The 22,111-nt window shown below is 37.2% G+C and overlaps 1 protein-coding gene across 1 annotated transcript; it reads right to left on the reverse strand.

Moving 5' to 3' along the window:
* Positions 1-2,088: 2,088 nt before the first annotated feature.
* On the reverse strand, positions 2,089-19,690 carry TMEM156 (transmembrane protein 156; the record flags this gene model as incomplete). Its single annotated transcript, XM_009705351.1, is given in 6 exon segments — positions 2,089-2,193; positions 7,530-7,634; positions 10,743-10,850; positions 12,952-13,230; positions 14,726-15,007; positions 19,485-19,690. Coding segments are annotated over 6 exon segments (979 nt in total), but the record flags the coding sequence as incomplete, so codon positions are not given.
* Between the last annotated feature and the right edge of the window lie 2,421 nt (positions 19,691-22,111).

Here is a 22,111-nt window from a genome sequence, read left to right on the forward strand (position 1 = left end):
ACATCCTTTAATAATCTTTCCACACAATGTCACATAACATTACAATTTCATGTACTTGGCATTAATCCCACATATCACATGCAGCTTTCACCTCGCTGCCAGCAGTCCTTCCGACAGGAAGACTGCACTATGACCTGGAAAGCAAGCCTGCTTCTACACAGTGCAGCACTGGAACAAGGTATTTGGAGTTTCTCAAGATATCTAATATTTTTCTTTCAGTCACTGACCCAGAAATTAAGGAAAGGGATAACTTCACCCCAAAGTGTCCTGGATCTCAAGTATTGTCTCACAGAGCAACCAAATATCTGCAAAGTTGCTCCACCTCTTCTTTCTACCCTTTAATACATAACACTTAAGAAAATGAAAGCAAAAGGAGTGCTAGCAAGTCAATCCCAACTGTTACTCCCACCTCCAGGAACACAAAAGTTAAACTTGCATGGGAATGAGCCTTGACTTTTTTTTCCTGCTTCTAAAAGATGAGGTTTGGTGAACCCGACATCCTGGAAGGACAAAGCATGCTACTGGTCAGCCATAATACTGTATAAATGAAGGCACTGAATACCAGTGAGTACTCCCTTAGCAAACGCATCCTATTACAACCTTAGAAATGTCTTATTTTTAATCTGAGAGTAAATGTTCTCACAGGAAACAAGGTGGGCAGGTACGTGGCAGACAGGGATATGGGAAGATAAAGGTTTACCTATGAGACAGTTGACAGGTATCAGAAAAAGAAATGGTCTAGTACTGAAGTGGTTCGGAGGAGTCCTTGGGGAAAGGAAGAAGCTGCCCTACAGAAAGGCTGGTGGGGCCTCTGGGCAAGGGCCTGCTCACTCAGCAGAAGCTCGTGATGTCCAAATGGCAATCAGCTGAACTCAGATGACCTGAGACTGCTCTCATCTGTGTCACAGACTTCCCAACTCATGTTATCTTTTTCTGCCTCCTGATATCCTCATTTTACAATAGTAACAACGACAACTTCTCATCTTTGTAAGTCCTCTTAAGATCTATGGAAAAGAATCACTTAAAAAGTGGTCAGTATTTTTAATTACTGTAAGATGCTATCCTGTAACCCAGCTAGTCTCTCTCAATAGCTAAGCAATAATCTAGCTCAATTATTAATTTATTACGGCAGTACCTCATCTTTTGTCAGCAATGCTGATCAAAATTTCTTCTTTAGCTCTGCTCTCAACATACAACTTCATTGTTTATGGTTCCACACGAAGCACAAAATTCAAACTGCTCTTCAGTACATCAATTTTTTTAACACATTAAAAAGATAGCATGACATGATATTGAGTTTCCAATAAAACTCCCTCCAATTTAAATAGATGTAAAGAAGGACCTTTTAACCTAAATATTTCACCATAAACAGTAATATAATCTGTGCAAGTAGCCATAACCTTGTCTATACAGTTGATGTATTAGTCTGTATCACTTATTCAAGTAGCATCTGTTCTGTTTCTAGGCATTATAAGTATTGCCAGGAAGAGGTATCTCTTACTGCACGTTTCTTTTCAGCCTTGTTTCCTTACATCTGGACTTCCTGAAACAATTACTGAAGTACAAGCGCTGGAGAAAGTTAGAAGTAGGAGACTAGTTTTAGTTCCAAGCTGAAACCAACTTCTTGTCATTCCTTCTGACTGGTGTAATAATGACAGAGCAATCAATTTCTTTTTGGGGGAGAATTTGATCAGCAAGCTATTTATTTCAAACGTGATTTTTTTCAGAGATCATTTGCAAATTACTTCTTTTGTCTGCCTTTGTCAGAAACAAATGTCAGCATAATGCTGAAGTCCAGGACACAATATGCTACACCAGAAAAATAGTGTCAGAATTTGCACTGGGGCCTTCAGGGATACACAGGGTTTAAAAGGCTAACACATTAGTTTATAGATGACTCTTGGTAGCAGAAGGAAAATTGATTTTGCTTCTCAGCCACCTAGCTCTCACAAAACACATTTTCCAGTTTGTCATGTCATATACTTGGCTAGAAGAAGTAGTAATTTATTTTAAGGAGATCTTGTGTACTATCAATTATAAAAATATGAAGCGAAACAGAATAATTGGAGTTGTAAGATATTCACTTACCTTCTACAGTCGATGCACCCACATGACAATGCTCTTGTTCAGGAATTACGGGCAGTATCTTCGTGATCCGTGCAGTAAGTGGAATCTCTTGTTTGCTGGTTTTCACTATTGAAAGTTAAAATCATTTTTATCCATATCATTAAACAGCAAATATATCTGCAGCATGTCAAACGTTGAATCTGCAAATCTGAAAATAATTGAGACCTATCTGAACAAAAGGCAGAGGTGGACAGCCAGTTTTTCAGTGGGATTTCAGCGCCTAGAGATGCAGATACATGTCAGGAACTCCTGAATGTACTGACCATGTTTTGTGTTTAACTACTTCTTGATACTAGTGGGACTACAACGTGCTGATCCTAAGTCTCCCTGGGAAGCAGCTTGAAGGTAGGCAACTAAATTGCTCTTGGAAATTTTACTAGTGGTGAAAATACAAATGCATGCAGATTTGGGGTTATCTAAGAGTCTCCCAAAATACAAAAACCTACAGTTGGCCAGTTAAGTGGAAACAACTGAAATTTAGAATGTGAACTTTCTGATTCATTTTCACATAAGAGCAGCCCAGATTGCCACTCAGGAACACATGATGTGGCCTCAGCTAACTTGTCACCCACAGGGAGAGCTACTGGGTATCATCCAGTTGCTAACAAAGACGACGGCATGCACCTCAGAAGCAGGGAAAGGTGTGGTGATGTTTTTAGCACGCTGGCAACACAGATCCTGATATCATATTACTGGGATACAGATAAAGAAACGCAGAAATAGCATTGTCAGGCAAATGAACTCAGAGATGTTGATCCAATGCATTTTTCAAAGAACTACTGTAGAACACAAATAATATTTTAACTCCAGGTCCATCCTGTCCCTGACCATCCATAACTTCTGTAAACCTACAAATGGGTTTCTACTGAGTTCACAACAAGAGGATGAACTTTGCCACTTACATTTAGCTACATCCCTTCTCCACTGACTATATAATTTCAGCTTCTCTCTTTACAAATGCAATTAAAAAGTAGAGTTTGGATCTTCGTAATTAAGCAACTGAATATGAAAAGCAAAGTTAAAATAAAACTGGGGTAGTTTTAAAAATAGCAATGGATGTTGTTTCACCCTCAGGATGAACCTGGAGAGAATGGGAATGTAGGCTGATATTCCCTTCCAAGCCTGTGTGTAACGCTGTTCAGCATGCATGCAAACTGAGCAGAGAAAGCATACAGGGGCTTTAAAAAGCCCCCTAAAATTATCTGCATCCTATAGATTTTATCCTCCCATCTGAAAAATAAAAAAGCTCCAAAGTGGTAATAAGGTTTCACATTTTTCTCTGCAAACATTGCATCTCAGAAACATGTAAGTCTGTGTTAAATATTGGATACTATGACAAGCTTTGTTTTTCCCAGCATTATTCTTCTAAGTTGCAGAGGAAGAGACAACTATTCAGCTATGTCAGGAACTGAGAAGCATCAGAATCAAATAGGTGATGCTTCACTTGGCCAAGATCAAACACATTTCTTATTTCCTGGTTTTGCATCTATTTGTTGCTGTAGAAGATGTATCATCTTGCCTGTCCTCTTTGCTAAAAAGAAAATGTATTGCAGAATACAAGGAGGAGTGAGTCTGAATTCACTGGGATGCCACCCCTGACACTACCAAGCCAGCATTTGCTTCTGTTTCCAACCTGTCAACTAACCTGAAGCTGTAGCAACACATCAGAGAGATGGCAGAATTGCACCTATTTCCTCTAATCTTGTAGGAGAGGAACTATTACTTTAATAGGGTAGCACAGAAAACAATACAGGAATTCAAATGACTGGGAGGAAATTTGTCTTCTTGTGTCTTGTGTGCAAATTACAGCTGTCAAGCCCACTTATATCAAATGCTATGAATGTCACAAAGTCTAAACAGTCCAGAAAATAACTGCAGGCCAGAAACTCTGAGGTTTTATTCTCTGAGTCCTGGTTGTCACCATGATCCTGCAATGTCGTTTTCAGGATGAGTTATAAAATTCCCACCCGTCAGAATTAACTTTGCATTACTGTGAGCCAGACAAGGGAGCCAAGGAATCCTGTATTTGTATCCTAAAGTGTAATGAACCAAACTGTGACTTCGTGACCCAGTGGAGTATCACTGGAAAGTACACTGAGAGAAGTATACCATCTGAGCAACGTAGAACAAGGCATTATGTTTGAACTAAGGTTGCCCACACAGACTGTAGAGTAATAACACGATGATATTAACAATATGATTCCCTGTCTGCACGGTCCCATTCTAGCATAGGAATAGGAGCAGGCCTTTTTTTCCAAAAGACCTCATGCTGCTTTCATGATAGGATAAAAATAAAAAAAGAATGTCATTCTTATGCTAGGAAAAGATGGTCTAAATGGGAATTTATAGCGGTAGACTTCTAGTAATATAAATTCACATTTAAGTATAACCCATACAATTCTATTAAGGAAACTTCTGGTATGAAAAGATCCAGCTAGGCAGATTCAGACCTAGGTAGCCTAGGTAGGCTAGGTATTAAACGCTCTGATTTATGCAATGTTTCCTGTGCAACTTCTTTTTTTGTTTTTTTGTTTTTTTTTTAATGATGTAGTGTACATACATACAGTTCACATACACTGGCCTGCTCCCAACAAGTGATTCTGTGCCATGTTCCCAGGCTTATTTGTTTTTAGGCTACAGCTATATGAGAATAGCTGTACTTAATCAGTTACCAGTAGAGGGAAAGGTACTAAAGCAGTTTAGGGAAAGTGGGCTAAGGAAAAGATATAACAGCAGGGTAAGTATAACTGCCTTCCCTTTCTCTGGCACTGAGGCTGATTTAAGCAGTAAGCTGCACGTGACAGTTTAACAGTTTCTATATCTGAGCTCTTTTAAAATACTGTAGGGAATGCTGTCTAGTCCTTCTAATTGCTGTTATTAATTTATTAAGTTGTTCCAAAACCTCTTCTAGTGCCTCTTCAATTTGAGAAAGCTCCTCAAAGAAATTCTTGCAATAAAAGTCTCTTCTGTGGGAATCTACCTAAGATTCTCTGTCATGAACAGAAGGCAAGGAATTTACTTTTCTTCTATGGACTATTTTCCATGTGCTGCCAACATCAAGTCCTATTTGATATGAAAATGCTCTGTGTCTGGAAATACAGAACAGCCACTTAGAGAATACTTAACTTCTTGTGCTGAAGTAAAAGCACCCTGTACTCTTATCGTGACTGCATTTAAGGGCAACTGTGTCTTGTGAATTCATACCATTCAAGGGACTGTTTTACATAAATGAAATGGCAGGACCACATCCAAAGTCTACAAAACACATTCTGTACAGCCCATGCTCTAGTGCATAGTTTTTTGGCTTAACAGCACAGACAATGTTTAGTCAACATTTATGACCAGAATGCTTTAAAGCTCCCCTATCCTCACCATATGTGCTTCATCCTTCATAGTACCATGAATTTGGAGAGCTATAACTTTAATCCTACTCTAGAGAACATACTATACATTTTTCCTCCTTTCCTCTGGCCACCAGACTTAATAGTAATGATTCATGGACATGGAGCCACTAACAGTTTCACAAAACTAACATCCATGCTGTAAATTACCTTTTTGAAGGACTACAGTAATATCAAGGCAGTAATTTCCTGCGCCTACCTAGGAAATCATTCTCATTCTCGAAGTATAGTTTTCCTTCTTTTTCTTCCGTTATCCTTTCTGAACTTTGAATAACCTTTTAGTAGTACCTATCTATATATGATATACTGTCACATCCACTCAGACATATAGTTATTTAGTCTCATTATGATGTTTCCAGGGCCGTTGTATTGTCTTCAGTGGATCTCAAGATTCCAAGTTATGCACTAATGATAGTAAAAATATTATCAAGGGCTGACAAAGAAGTCATCTATAGCTATTCATAACCCATTATCACAGTAGCAAATCTTAAACTTCGCAACTGTGGAAAGAACCAACTCTTTTCATATGGTCTTGATTCCACTTTAAATTATATTGGTATAAATCAGTAAATTCACTGGATTGACTGGAATTTTGGTGTGTGAAATCAAGGAATTTCATATTAAAATAAAACCCATTATAGCAGTTCATACAACTAAGCATCTTTCTGGGTTAAATGGATGGATTGAAGTGGGAGGCACATAGAAGTAAGAATGACAGACCAATAAGGGATTCCTATTCTGTTCAGTAAAATCTAGTATAACTAGATTTGAATTTCCATAAAACTCCATCATGAGCCTTTGGATATACAACATTAAAAATGCTATTGTGAACATGCTGATAAAACAGGTATGGTATTAGTGAAGCTACTCAAGACAAAAGATGTTAGAAAGATAATTCCTCTCCTGCAGGATGAAAATAATGAGCTCATAAATACTTCTTAGAGGTAGCCAGTGCTTTAAAGGCGAGGAGCATAAATTGTACTCGCAGGAGAGTTCAGACAGACAAGGAGTGATTCACTCTTTTCTAGGTAAAATTGAAATGCCATGAGTTACTGAGTTGTAGAGAGAAATTATTGAGTCTCCCTTTACTCCTGAAGCACTAACAAGACAAACAGCGAAGTACCCAAGCCTAGCCAAATTTAAAACCATTTCTGTCATTTGCTGGCTTTGTAGTTGTTCTTGTCTTGGAAGGAAGTTGGTTTGCCATTCAAAGCTATTATTCTATATGTTCATTTTAGTCTTTTTGAAGATAGAGCTCCCTTCATGAAACCAGAATCCATGGAATTTATTAAGGCACATAACTCTTCAAGCAGTATCAGTAACACTCAGAGCTACAGTTGCTAGTTTCCCCTCACACAGAGATTTAGCAAATTGTGATTTCTGGAACCAAAACTTTGAGTTTAGCCATGCCATTTGATTTATCTGTGCTAAACATGCTATAGTCTCAGAAGATCATATTTCAATTCCTGTCTGAGACTAGAAAATGGTACTTTGTGGGAATTTTTCCCTAGAAATAGTCTACAAAGTGCCAGCAGAGCCAATCTCTGAGTCCTGCTACAGCCGTCCATTCCATCCTTTGGTAGCAGATTTTATCAAGAGTCATAAATGCATAGAGCATACATAGACGTGTGTACATGTCTGTATACTTTTAATACACACACAAAGCACTCAGCTGCCAAACCTGAAATGTGGCACACAACATGACCAAAAATTAAGAGGAGGTGAAAAAACCACAGTCATTAATGTAACATATTTGGAAGACTGGGAGAAGCATTCCCATATGATATACCTAAGTCTTCTTATAGTTTTATTGTCATAATTATTTGTTTATGATACAAAAATGTTTCCATAACATAAGCCAGATCAAATTTGTGTAAGATTAAGGCTTAACTCTGAAACAAATCTGAAGCATCCCTGGACAGGAAAGACTTAAAAGGTCTTTCTTGACCTCCTCATGCCTCAAGATTTGTTAGGTTTTCATTTTACTTTTGTATTGCTTACCAGGAAGAGGATGAATTTTAGTAGCAGATATGGTTCTTCTTCCATGTCTGGAACTCTTTCTTCTTAGAACAGTAGAAACTGACCCTTCTACTTTGTGTTTACAATCTGTTTTAAACAAAATGAGTTATCCTTAGCTATAGAATTACATACAGCACCAATTAGAAGGAAAGCTGGTAAATCTCTTATTCTTAAATTGTTGAACACCTTCCATGAAAAAACAGGAAGGTTTTGAAATAAGACTATGAGGAAAAACAAGGGCCAGATGTTTTATATTTTCCTGAATGATTTTTTTCTGGAAATTCCACTCAGGTTTGCCCCTTTCAGATCATTCCTTTCCTTTTCTATACTGTGTACCTTTAACAAATTTTGTAAGGTTGTCAAAAAAGTACATGTTCCAGTACAGGTTCAGACTCACACTGCTGACAGTGGAATAGCAAGGATGGAGTGAACACGTGTGGTGTTCATCTTTGGGAGCACAGTTTGAGAGCAAACTCTACACCACTCAGAGAGAGAAAGATAGAGCTGGGTTGAACACCTCTGGCTGTTCCTCAGCACCCAGTTCATAAACTCCTCAGTCTTTCTGTCCTTCTGCTGCTCTCCTACTGCTGTGCTCTTGGCAGGGTTATTGCAGATGATTGTGCAGCTGTTATGGTTAGTCCTGTTCTGCAACAACAGCAGTTCAGGGCTCAGCCAGCTTCTGATGACAGGTTCATTCCAATTCTACATAATTCTACATTTTTATCTTTTTCTTTTGAGAACATTAGAAAACTTCAGCTTTAAGAAATTCATTAAACTAGCATTATTTAAGTCATGTTTTTTTATGAATAGCCAGTGAGATCTAATGTGCTGAAGCCCTGAGCATGCGCTATAATACTTCATGTTAAAGGAAGCTCTGGAAGTGGTCGTAAGACAAAAGTGGAAGGGAAAAGGCAAAAGGACTAGTTTTTAATTTAGCTACTTTGTCATGGATCGGTTGTAACCTCCATCAAGTTTATTTGGATATTTTATTTTATGCACTCATAGAAATAATTAATGTTTCAGAGAGTCTCAGGGTCTGCCTAGCAGAATGTCTTGCAAAATCTCAAGAGGAAATGAATAATTCCGTATTTCTTAACAGCTTTCAGTGGTGCATGGAAATTAAAAGGAAAAACTACTAACTGAATTACTAAATTTCTAATAACTAAAATTTTTAGCAGCTGTTTTAGGCAAATAGTAATATTCTGCTGTGGTCTTTGGGAACTGCTGAAAAAAGCAGTATGTAGACTTGCAATTAAAGGTGGCATCGTAATATATACACATAAGGAGTACAACCCTTAAATCTGATTTTTATGCACTTGTCTTTTTATCTGTAACATGTTGATGTTGTTTATAATGTTAGATATTAAAAATTTAACTAATAAAACCACTATTCCTCTATTAACAGAAAATATGTTCTAGAAGCAAATCAGTAACTAGAAGCCTCAAAAGGTCATCTTTTTCTCCCTGCTTGTGTCCATGAGAATTCTGAAAAAAATGCATTTAATAGAAAATTAATGTCTAAGATAAAGGCAGTAAATCATTAATCATCACTACTAATAGTTCTGCATTAAAAATGGGATGTTATGACTCAACGCATAGAAAATCGTACTCATGACATTTATAGGTATCTTTCAAACTACAAATATAAGTCCTTTAAATTAGAGCATTTAATAGCCCCCTTGTAAAGATCTAATTTACACTTCATGTGATTTTTGTATACATAAAATAGGTCTCAGAATTTGGTTCTAGCAATAAGTAAAAGATCGCATATTTTAACCAAGGTAATCTGGTAAGGAGTTTCTTTAATCATTTGAGGGGGGGCACAGATTTGTCATTTTAAGCAATTATTTGACTTATTCATTAAAAATATATGCATAAAATATTTACATCATGCAAAAAACCCACAGAAACATTTTGCGTGTGGGCACTCTTCTTCCTTCTGTTCAGTTATGATTAAAGCTAGACTCCTATTGCTCTTTCGTTACCCAACTGCCTGTAGATACAGCAAGGATGATCAGGGGAATGGATATGCCTTATCATTTTTTTATTACCCCTGTGACCAAGGTCTCCATTTGGCAGCTCTGGACTACAAGGGGAATGGACATCTGCCTCGTAATAACAACTAAATGCTGGCTGACACGGGCAGGAATTCTCAGGCAATTGCTGTGAAAAGTATCCAAGAGCTGTTATCTCAGGTAACAGGTTAAGTAACACTCTTTTCACACTGATGAAAGGGAGCAAGGTCCCTGTACCACCTACCTCTGACTTGGGATGAAAAACAAGGACCAGCAGCTGACAAGTGGTCAATTTTCTGCATTGTTTTTGTGCAGAGGACTTTATCTTGATTGCTCAAAAGTCTCAAGCTCAGCATACTCTTACACTTTTATTCTTGCTTTCTTCATTGTACATGGCTAGAGGAAATACTGTAAATCCTATTTCAGCCTGTATTCCAAGTGAATTGCATAGGAAGAGCCTGTCTTGGCTGGTAAGGGCGTTCCGTAGAAACAATTGTTTCAATCTCTGAACTAAGGACAAGTTCTTTTCATAGGAAAGTTTTAATCACTTGGAAGAGTCAATAGTGCTGATTCAGAAATCACAGCAATATTTTCTTTGCTGAAATAACAGCAAAGAGAAGAAATGTTATCTGGGCTTAATTCAGTTCTGGGTTTAAGAAGGCCCAGCTTGGTTAACCTATACGGGATTACACCACCGCTGAATTTAGATAACCAGTTTTTAGGACAGACAGCTGAGTGCATATCTCCTCATATCTAATCTGTAATTTTTCTTGACCATGACCTAGACGAATCATCTTCAGGAAGGAAAGGGTATTTCAATCTGCTTTGGCATTTCTGCCTAAGACCTTCAACAAAGTTCAACTGTAATTGTTTTATCTACTGGAATCAGTCTGAAACCAGAAGTTCGTATCACTAAGGATCACAGGCCACCAAGGATCTGTCAAAAAAAACATTTCATTCACCATCAGCAATCTTGGATTTGCATCCACAATTCAGAGGTGAGAGATGATAGTATCAATCATCTGATTATTTCATTTCCTCTATAAGAAGCTTTTTCCCTGTTACAACTAAAATATTGATGTCTGAACCACATTAATAATCAACAGCTTTGTTATTAAAATTAATACCTTTTTCACTGCATAGAAATTTAAATTAATGCAAATTAACTTCTGTTACTTACAGTTTTGTTCATTATCTTGGACTATCTTGTAGATGACGATTGAAACAGTAAAAACAAAAACTACTAGAATCATGGTGAGCCAAATGATCTTCGTCATACACATTGGATCTGTCCATAAAATGTAGAAGAGATAAAATGAAGCAGGAAATCACTGGCAGAGAAAAGCAGAACATTTGATCTTGGTAGGTTTTTGGACCATGCCTATTCCCACAGATAAAAATTTAAAACAAAAGAGAAGATTATGCCTTTTTCTTTCAGCTTTCTTTGATGTTTGAAATTAAGTTTCCTATCTAGAATTTAGATTCGTTTTCACCTGTATCTCTCTCCCCGTGTCTGAAATAATTATATGTTGCTACGTGAATGAAAACTTTTCTTATTTTTATAAACTGTTATACGCAACACAGCCAGGAAGACAATGCTTCAAAGATCAACATTTATATTTAAGGTAGAAGAAGGGTAATATATATCCCCTCTTGGTTTGGATGGAGCACAGAAGGAATTGGTCCACTGTCCAACACTGGCCTGTGCTGGCATTCTCAACCTCCTGGTCCATCTTCATATATGTGAGAAGGCAAGATTCCACATATAGAAATTTTCTTATCAAAAAGTGAGGAAATGCCACCAACAGGACCCCTCTGAGAAGTTCTTTTAACTAAAGCTGCCTTGGGGGAGAACCAGCGTGGGACTGGGTGCAGGAGGTAGGATGCTCTTTTGGACAACAGCTCCTGCAGAAATGCACCCACATTCCGCAGGGAATTAGTTCAGTAACTAGTACAAGCCAGGACTATATACCACAGAGAAAGGATGTGGGGAACTTTCCTCCCAGGTTGTTCGAAAGACGTTTCAAACTTCTTTGGCAGCTGCATGTTAAGGCATTCCTTAGAATTGTGAAATAACTATTTTAAAAAACAACTACGTTACTATGACTCATATAAAATCAAATTACAGACTATAGCCAAACCACTGTTTTCCTTTCCTTGACTTAGAATAGTATAATTAGACCTACATCAACTTCCCTTGTGTATCTTCTCCATTGAGAAGTCATGAGGTAACTGCCAACAACCCCATGGCTCTTTGAGGTAAGCACAGCTCATCCCTCCTAATTCAGAACTAAAAATATCTTTCATACAGTCATTTAGTCTCCTTTCAGAGTACTCTACCCCATCTTGTAGGGACTTGTAATGACTTATATATCAGCCTTGCTTAGTAAAAGCCTTGAGCACCACTTTAGCTTTGCTTTGAAGTAAAAAGAAAAAAGATGTGTTGTTAATTTTTATTGTTAATTTGAGATAACTACTTCTCAGGTAAATCATTAGCAAAGGGTGGTTAGCTCATAGTTTTGAGACAAGTTAGCAGGGCAAGTTACAAACTATACTCCTCTCATAGCTAGACCTACTTATTAAAACAAACAAACAAACAAACAAAACAAAACTAAGCTTCCCTCTCTTCTCTAGGATTTTACCTAGACTTATTTAACATAGGTTTAGCCAAGTCCAAAAAATATTTTTTTCCATCAAAGGTACAATAAAAAATGCATTTGCCATACAAAACTAAATGAATGTAATAATTCAGCAATTCCCAGATGGCAAGCGTTGCATATAGACAAGCTGGAAGCCCTGACCATGGTCAGGCAATCAGCCAAAAAAACTCCTGCAGCACAAAGAGAAATTTAAAAAGCTGAGAGGCTGTCCTCTGGGAAAACTAAGCCTAATTCAGCTGAAGATGTCTCTTTTAAGAGTACTGTAATAAGGCTGTACAGTAGGATATTGCAGTACGACATTAAGAAAAGTCAAACCTGTCTCCTGGTTCTTCTGCCATTGAAGTTAAGAGGAATTTTTAAATTTACCTCCAAGGCAGGGTTATCCAACAGGAGGGATGCGGAAGAAAGTAATTCCAGGTTTTGTCATACATGCAATTTGTAAGTCTGTCACCGCTAAGCAAAAAAAAGTACAGGCGCTTACTTTGCTGTGTTGCTTCTAGGAAAAAAAAAAGCCACAGCTAAACCTGCTTTAAATCACTATTAAAACTGTCAGTTGCCTACTAAAGATGGTCTTTTACTAAGGAATGATCAAAATTGTATTCTATTCTTGTGAAATACTTAAATACTTTCAAATGGTTGCTGCAAGCAGAGAACTATCTACTAGAGATTTTTGCAAGACTGATACTGTTTCTGGTTTGATTTCCATTCTGACCTTCCTTTGTAACTTACATTCCACGTAAGACTTCAGCTGCAGTGAAATATTTATACAGTCATTTTGGTCTTCTGTCATTGCCACTAGACAGGAATGATTTAGGTATTCTTTGGCTGCATTTCTTCCTCCAACTATAGAATTGTCGACGTGGATTTCCAGCAGGTAGTAAGTATTATGCTCTACTTCTTCTTTCTCAGAAACCGTAGTGAAATTAAAATATTTATAAATATAAATAACATCTTCTGTTTTCACTTCAAGTGATCCTTTTGCTTTTGGAAATAAAAATTAAAACAAAACTGTTATATAACATGTGGTAGCAAAGAGACAACTCCCAGAAAGAACAATAAAGTAAGTTCTCCATTTCATTTGCAAAAATATACAGTAGGCTTTTACATCGTTGAGTATGATAAAATGGACAAAAGGATACCATGTAAAGTTATTCTGAACAGATCTGAAAAGTATTGATTATCTATACAAAATAAGCCCCTTTTTTTGCTTTACTACCAGCTTCAGAGCTTTTCAGTTTTTCGTTGTTTTGTCTGTTGTCAAAGGTAACCAACAAAAATCAGGCTATGAAAAAAATCAAAACCAAGTAAAAGCCATATGATGATGCAGATTTGCAGTGTACATCTAGTCTATCTGCTGTCAGTTACAGAAGGTCCTTGTTTCTCTTCAAACCACACAAGCTGTGAGACTTGCACAATGTTAACAAGAAACATAGGTAGGTGGGACATTGTCAAAAGTGTTACAGTTGTATAGGTATAACTGACAACAGAGTTTGCCCACATATTTTTTTTGTTATTTTCCATACTTGTTAAGACAGCTATTTTGTAGTAAGAAAATTATGCAGTTGGAAAAGAACTGCATTTCTTATATTCAGGACTTGGCCTGTTGCCCCTATTGCTGACAATGTTAGGAAAGCAAAATTCAGAGGTACCCTCTTCCCCAAAAGTTTTCAGATGCTTTGCAAGTGTATATGGCACAGAAGGAATACGCTGCTACTGCTCTGAAAAGATGTGGATGTTGCTGAACTCTTTTCTGTATTGCTGTGCCAGTTCTTATTCAGTGCTGCCTCTGATGAAACATGCAAAGCCACTTCTGATACTACACAGTTGTGGATATCATAGACTACAAGCACAAAAATGGTTATTTCTTGTGTAACTGCCATCTGAATAGTTACCATCTTTGAACTGGTTCTTCAGATACTTGCTCACAACCTATCTTCCTATAATATCAGCAATCTACATGTAGAGTTCCACAATGACATTTAAAAGCAAATTCAGCATGAAAACTCATCAGAAACTACAATTCCTTAAAAATAAATATTTTAGAAAATTTAGCAAGATTAAAAGAATAAAGGTGGGGATATAAGAACGTTCATAAAAGCCAGATGGCAGAGGTCAAATTGCAACAGAAATATTCCACGTGGCTGCTAGATAAGGCACTCTTTTCTCACAGCACCCTCCTTCCAAACCAATACAAAGCCCTCTGAAGATAATGACATGCCCCCACCCACGATTTTATACAAGATTCTCAAAGAAAATAAATCAGCATTTTGCTACCAACTTGTTTCACTGACAGCCAGGAATGAATGCCACTGAGAATCTGGCATAAAACCTGCATTTTCTAGCCATGCAAAGACGAGCTAAAAAACTCCATTGTTCATAGATTTTCAAAGACCATAGAGAACCAGCAGCATATTACAATTTTCTTTTAACTACCAAATAAAAACATGTCTTTCGTGTTGTAATTAACTACTTCAAAATTAAGTACTTCTCTTCCCCTACTTACTTTTTTTAGCTACTGACCCAGATCCTTGTTGATCAACATTCACATCTCTCTTGGACTCACAGTCTGTGTGTTTAGTATGGGACAGTTGTTCCCTCCTGGAGGACTGGCAAATACATGGAATGTTTTGGAAATCGGAATGATTTACAATGGCCTTCAGTAAAATAGTCTGGTTTTCTCTTCTTTGTTGCACTGATCTTCTGCAAGAATTGTTAAAAGTACAAAGTGGAAAAGTGGTGTTACTTGATGAACAGGTATCCATGCATGACACAATTACAGTGTTAGCTGTAAAAAAAACAGAGAGTACTATATTAGCAAGACAGTCATATAGGATGCATGGACAAATATGTGCATGGAAGCATCATCTAACAGATCCTTTAACCATCTTACAATGAAACGCACGCACTTTCTTGAGGGTTAGAGCAGCACATTGAATGCATCAACAAGTGAGAGAAAGCAAGAACGGTCTTCCCACAACCTAGATGCTGGGTTTTATTGCTGAATTGTATGAAATCTCTTTTAATACTAATGTGAATTTGTGGTGGTATCTAGTCACCTTCCTGTTTGAAAGCTGCTTCGATATGATTGTACTCGAAAAGAAGTTGAGAGCACTTATTTTGGAGGAGGAACTTAGCCCTAGAACTGTGCAGTGGCAACCCATCAGTGCAAGTATGTTGTAAAATAGCTATAATCAGAATGAAAACTTTCTTTCTAATGACAGTGAAGCCAAACAGTGAAAATACACAAAAATGTTGCTGAATCCTCCAACCACACCCTTCATGTTCTCTTCTATTCTGTCAACAAACATGAATCTTAATTACGACCATTGGTTTTGGTATTCATAGTCAAATTCCAGTATCAAATCACTGTAGCTAGAGTACTCTAATGCAGTTCTGGCAAGTAGCAAAACCCACATATAATTATTAATGAGTGTTATTTTAGCTGTCTTCCACATTAAAGTAGGGGTTTATTGTACAAATCGTGCATTTTTACTTGAGTTAACTTTGAACTATTTTTTCAATATGAAAAAAAATTTTAAGAATAAAAAACTTCTGGGACCCCAACATGAAATATGTATTTGTGAATACAAATAACCATTTCCTGGAATTGATGCAGGATTAACCTACAGTTTTGTAGTGGAGCTTCCAATTCTAGTGTACCCTTGCAACTATATGAAGAGGAAATTTTGCATCTAACTTCCATTACGAGTAATTGGAGTAATATGTTCATAAATCCTTATGTATAGAGAGAAGTACATAGCCTTTAATTGCTCCAGTGCTCAGCTGCACTCTGACAGCTTCAATGGGCCACCTGTGCTCACATAGCAGCAGGCTGACCTCAGAAATGGTTCAGTGAAGGATTTCAGACAGGATATAGAAATAAAATCCAAAATCCAACGCCAAAGTCAATTATCTTCACTTTACCAACGCTGCATCAGAGAGTCATAAATTCCTGATAAAACATAATAAATTGAAATGTAAAATACACATCCTATGCAGGTAAGAAAATAATTCATTTTAATACAAAAAGGAAAAATGTCAGACAAAATTTAGGGCTTGATCTTTCCCTGAGGCAAGAAAAAACATTTTCCTCGAAACACTTACAATCTGACCTATGCAACCTGGAGTGGAGCAGGCTCCTCAGGTCAAATTCCTCCAGCTGAAGGAGGCATTTTGTGCAGAGTAGCCCTGTGGAGGTGAGCCAGGAGCAGAAGTTCAGTACTTACTCTGCTCTCATGGCAAGGCGTGTGTGCATCTGGGCAACCAGTCTAAAACCACTGTGGCAGCTTTCAGGGTCAACTATTGGTAATTCCCTACCATAGCCCTTTCACCAAGAATTTTGTACGCAGACTTGGGAATCCACTGACTGTGCTGTGACAGCAGTCTACAGGCAGCACTAACAAGTCCATTTCGGACTTCACAGGTGGCTAACTAGGGTCCAAAGCTGCCTGTGAGCCATGTTGCAGATATGTGAAAGGCATGTTATCTGGGTGGAAAAAGGTTGAATGCTGTCCTGTTAGGGAGGGTGCCTACCATCCCCTTGAAAGATTGCTACTGAGAAAACCAATCAAATTACAATCTAGCATCTGTAAAGTGTATTTTCTTCCAACTCACAGGACTGTGGACTTTCTCAGGAGGGATGTATATTGTTGAACACTATAAGCAGGGCTGCAAAAAGACTGGACTTCCCCAGTGGATTAGATGGCAGACAGAGAGCCATACCCGCAAGAGGCTTGCTCCTTACCGCAGGACTGGGGAGCACCCTCCCATATGTAAAAGGCACTAGAAATGTGGGAAGGGTTTTGTGAAATCTGAACACAGACAGCTTCAAGAGTTAACAGGATCACTGAGATGAAACCATGCAAAGAATCTCTAGGAAACTGCTTTATATTCAAAGATCTGTAACCCACATGCTTAATGTTAGGCAGTTCTGTGATTACAAAATTATTTTATTAAGCCTCTATTTACAGGGTGTTCTTCCACAGAAAATTAAATTCCGTTAAAATGAAATTATTCACTTGGAAGATCTGAATTTGTAAAAAACTTGTTTCCCATTAGGAAAATCATAAATATTACATTTTGGATTGGCTTGACTTTTTTTCATTTGATCTGTGGTATTTTCTTTTGGATCAATTCAGCAGTATATAAAATTATATTTTTCATCACTTCTTTACAGAAATAGCCATCACATAATATTGTAGAGATACAAGGCCTACAGTACGAGTTGGGGAATACACAACTGATAGATTAAAGGAGATACGCTCCATCAAGTAGCTGCACCCAGAGGACAGGACTGCGATTGAGAGCACCAGACTCCAAAATGACAACCTCCTCCTCTAAAGCAATGTAGTTTAAAGATTCGATGACTTGTAACCATACAAGTGGGTTGCTTTACAAACATAAAGGAAACATTTCACTTTTGGCAAAGCTGAAATGTATTCTTTTGATAAATTTTTAAAAGTTCGGTTTTTTGCAAATTGATTTCCCCCTAAATATCTGTTTAATGAGAAATTTCTATTTTTATTCCCTCTCCAGAACAAAAATAAAAATAAATGCTGGAACTTCCCCTGGGATAAAACATCCAAGTTTCACTTACTTCTATCTGTATGTTTTGCTTGCCTGCCATTTCAGAGGTTATATTAAAAACCTGAAGTACCCACAATGTTAACATGATCTTAGAAAAGCCCGTGGAATTAGGAGGTCTCTGCCACTCATCTAGGAACCCCTCACAGAGGAATATTCAGTGACTACATTTCACATCTCAAAGATTTCCATCAACAACTCTGTGTGGTGAAGCCTCATGGGGTAACCGGCAATTTGAAACATCTACAGCAAATTCTGTACTTTTTAGGTTTGCCACAAAACGTGAAATAAAGCCAGTTTCAAACAGAAGGTTTTCAATGAACCAGAGATCCAGATTCCTTGGATTTTTCAAAACAAATAGTTCAACGTATTAACTTTCTCATGTAATTTGGACATTGTTATACAGTCTGTTCTACAGTCACATAGTTTTTAGAACATCCAAAATACAATGATTCTAATCTTCCAAATACAATTCTGTGCTGTATTCTGCTCATATACTTCACAATCTAATATTAGACACGTTGTGATTAAGATCGTATGTAGATATCAGAATTGCAGTGATCACGCTATTGCAGCATAAAGCATCTCCAATAGCAGCAATCTAGGAAAATTATCACGGAAAAATGCAATTACTCTTTGATGTTTGACAGTAAGGGCAGTGTTTTTTTCTGGTAACAGTCACCTCATTGTTTATTTCCATAGTCTGTCCTAGCAAATACTTTGATTACTTCTGCATGGAGGTAAAACATTAATTATTTCAACCTCTCAAACTGACTCATCAATTTTATGATATTCAAAACTTATGACGGCTTACCAAGTTTGTTCATTTATAAACTATAAAAATCTATAAATCATATTCTAGTTACTGTCATGTTTATTCTTTGTGGTTAATGAAAATAGAACTGTACATGTAAGTAACTTAATCTGGATTTATTTTGATATTTTTTCCAGAAAATTATGCTTCATAAATAATTTATTTCATGATGCCTGGGAACACACACCATTTGTCAAAGATATGCTTTTTATTATAACACTTATCTATTCAAAAGCTTACTTAGGAATGGATGTGACAAAACTATTTTAATATTAATTTATTTATGGATTTTTAAGAAAGCACTGAATGCATAACTTAGACACACGTGTTTTGCCTTCATCCTACATCCAGTATCGACCTTTAGGATCACCAAGAAGTACTTGGCATTTATGTTAAAAGTTTTGCTTCACTCAGTTACACCTGTTCCACTTTACTTTTTGTCAGGTTACCACTGCATATGTCTTTCACAGACAGCATCTCATACCAGGTACTAATTGTACAAAGTTTTATAGGCATTTAAGTATAGAAACTTAAAAAAGTTATTTTTTAAGACATGAGTACCTGCTATAAAAGAACATATGTACTATAATTACTCTTTTCATGATGAAGATAGTAAAAGTACAGTTGCATGGAAATAGTTACCAAAAATTTTGCAGTGTACATAAATGAATGACAAACTCCCTTCCAATTACTACATATAATTAACTCTGTTGGTTAAAAATCTAATGAAAAAACCTATATGTTTTGCAAAGTCCATATGAGTGCAGGATCCTAACCATCGCTATTAGGAAAGCATGTACCAACTTTTCAGTCGCAATCAGACTTTAGAATAAATAAAAGGTTATTTTAAAAGCTGATCACTCACCTTCGTGGATTTGGAAAAATTCAGGTAAACATAAAATAAACATGGTCATTATTCCCAGTACTAATCTGAAGAGTTCTGATTTTCTCAAAAGCAAGCACATGTCACTGAAGCACTCCCATCTAGCATAGTGGTGGCAACTTCCTTCCTGGTTTAGCTTTTAACTTAGTGCAGACTTTATGCAAAATAACCTCTATTCATTTCCTTTTTCTAATATGACTTTTTACTTCTTGTTACGTTAAGCTGTAGAAAGCCAAGCTCTGTTCTTACATTGGCATAGATGAGGATGATTCAAGTGAATACACTGAAGATAAAACTCATGTACCATGATGCAAATAAGAGAAAAATCATGCATAGAAACTATTTTATTCATTTGGGGTAGTTTTGTTTTAGGCACATCACCCCCTGATGTCCACTTTCATATACCTTCCAAATAGTAAGTGAATCATCTTTGTGAAGGAATTTTGTTCTCATTTGGCCAAGAAGATTTTTTAAAACTGAGTCAGATCCTCATCATAAAAATGAGTCAGAACCACATGAGTCAGATATGGAGATTTTATTGTTTTATTTATACACATACACATACACATTGGGGCTAGGGGAAAAATAATTTTATGTAATACAGAATCTTTAAGGCTTTAATAGACTATTAGTTTGCTCATTACAATCTAAAGTTCCTGATCTGGCAAATAAGTGATATACTAAGTACAATGAAATTAGTGTGAGACGTTCATATTATCATTGCTGCTGTATTCTTAAAAGATAACAGATGTGTTGCCAATCTGTAGAGTGTCTTTAGTGTGTATGTTACTGTCCTTTACACCACAAGAAGACTGGATAGAGCCATTACTATTTCTAAACATTGTAATCATAATTTTTCAGCTAAACTTTCCAATTAAAAAAGCGAAGTCTTTCATTCTGACAGCCACCATGATATTCCATAAATTCTTTTTACAAATGAGACTGCAAAGAACATTTCTGAAATGTTCCGAATAAAAGTACGTTGAATAATGCATATGTAAAAACATTTTAACTCAAATACAGAGTATATACATTATGAAGGATTTAATCAATTCAGAAAGCTCTCTTCTCATGTAGTATCTTTCCCACAACCCATTAAATATTGAGTACTACCAAAACGAAGCAATGCTGTTGAATTTAAGACAAGAAATGTCCTACAAACCTGAAATGCCCTTCTTGTCATCTAGTTATCTCAGAAGATAAGTAAGCCAGGTGGAAACAAATACAGTATTCATTCTATAGAAAGACCCTTAATGGTGCTGTAATGAATACAGATTTGTTAATATGATACTTTAAATGTAGCACTTTTATGCAATGAAAGCAATGAAACCAAAGCAAAATGAACTGATTTTTTTGACAGTATGGTACAACAGAAGTAACAGGATATAAGAAATGATAGGTATGAATTTAAAAAGTAAAACACTGCGCAATTCATATTTGTCATCTGTTAGCAGATTAGCTCTACTTTGTATGAGACTGCATTGCCCCTTAAGTATCTTCCGTATCAGTTATTTATATTTTCCTGTTTTCAAGGTTGCATGGTGTTCACTCATCCTTTCTGCCCAGAAGGAATGAAGAAAATACTGGAAAATAACAGGAGGACTTTGTCAATTAATAGGTGTATCTATCCCTTTCTGATACATTCAGACTTTCATCGTTATTGGTGGAGCCCAAAGTCAGAATAGAAATTGCCTTATAGGATCAGACCCAAGTTCAGCCTGATATAATAATAGCCTGTGGAATATGTTGAGTTTCAGATTCTACAGAAGGTTTCCAAGAACTGCAGTAAGCGGATGGGGAATATCTGTTTTAGGGTTATTGTGATGGCACATTTTAGTTTAGTTTCTGAGTTCAGGAGGTCCATGTATGATCTGTCCACACATCCCCAGGGACACCTTAAGCTTTAGACACTATTACCCTTAGGCAGTTGTGCGTCTGTAAACTAGCTGAATCACATGCATCGGTGTGGCCTGACCTGCCAACTGACCTGAAAAACAGGAGTTTTCCTTCTTGGGCACTTGCTTCCCTTCACCTAGCTAATAATTTTTACACAGCTGGAACAATTACTACCTTTGAAAACCCCATCCTTCCATCAAGTTGAGTTAAAATTGGCTAAATCATTTAAAGTCAGCGGGGATGGTAACTGGCAGACAGACTAAGCACACAGCCATGTAGGCCACGTTTCCTTACAGAATTCGTGCAAAGCAAGCACTATAGATCTCATTACTGCATCAAACATACCGCCATGCCTCAGCAATGATCTCACCCGTCATTAAATCAGTTTTACCAGTCAGAGGCACATGCGACTGTCACACAGCCTATTAATTTGGTAAGTTATTCTACCTTTGGATGGCAAAGGTCATCAGTAAGGCTTTTGCCCACTGGACGGTGAGTACAGGCTGCCTCAGCACCACAGGCTGCCAGGGCCCTGAGAGAAGGTCAACAGTCGCGCTGCGTGTCCCTGCAGATTTATTTCACTGGAATGGGGAAGTTACGGAAATGCTTAGCTTTGTGCTTCCAGAAGACAGGCAACACTGCCCGGGGCCACGATGCGGCCTTTTATAGGGCTAATCAAGAGAAACGGGAAACTGTCCCCCGGGCCCTTCCAG

This window comes from Cariama cristata, unplaced genomic scaffold, assembly GCF_000690535.1.
Source record: "Cariama cristata isolate BGI_N322 unplaced genomic scaffold, ASM69053v1 scaffold25358, whole genome shotgun sequence".
Classification (NCBI taxonomy): domain Eukaryota; kingdom Metazoa; phylum Chordata; class Aves; order Cariamiformes; family Cariamidae; genus Cariama; species Cariama cristata.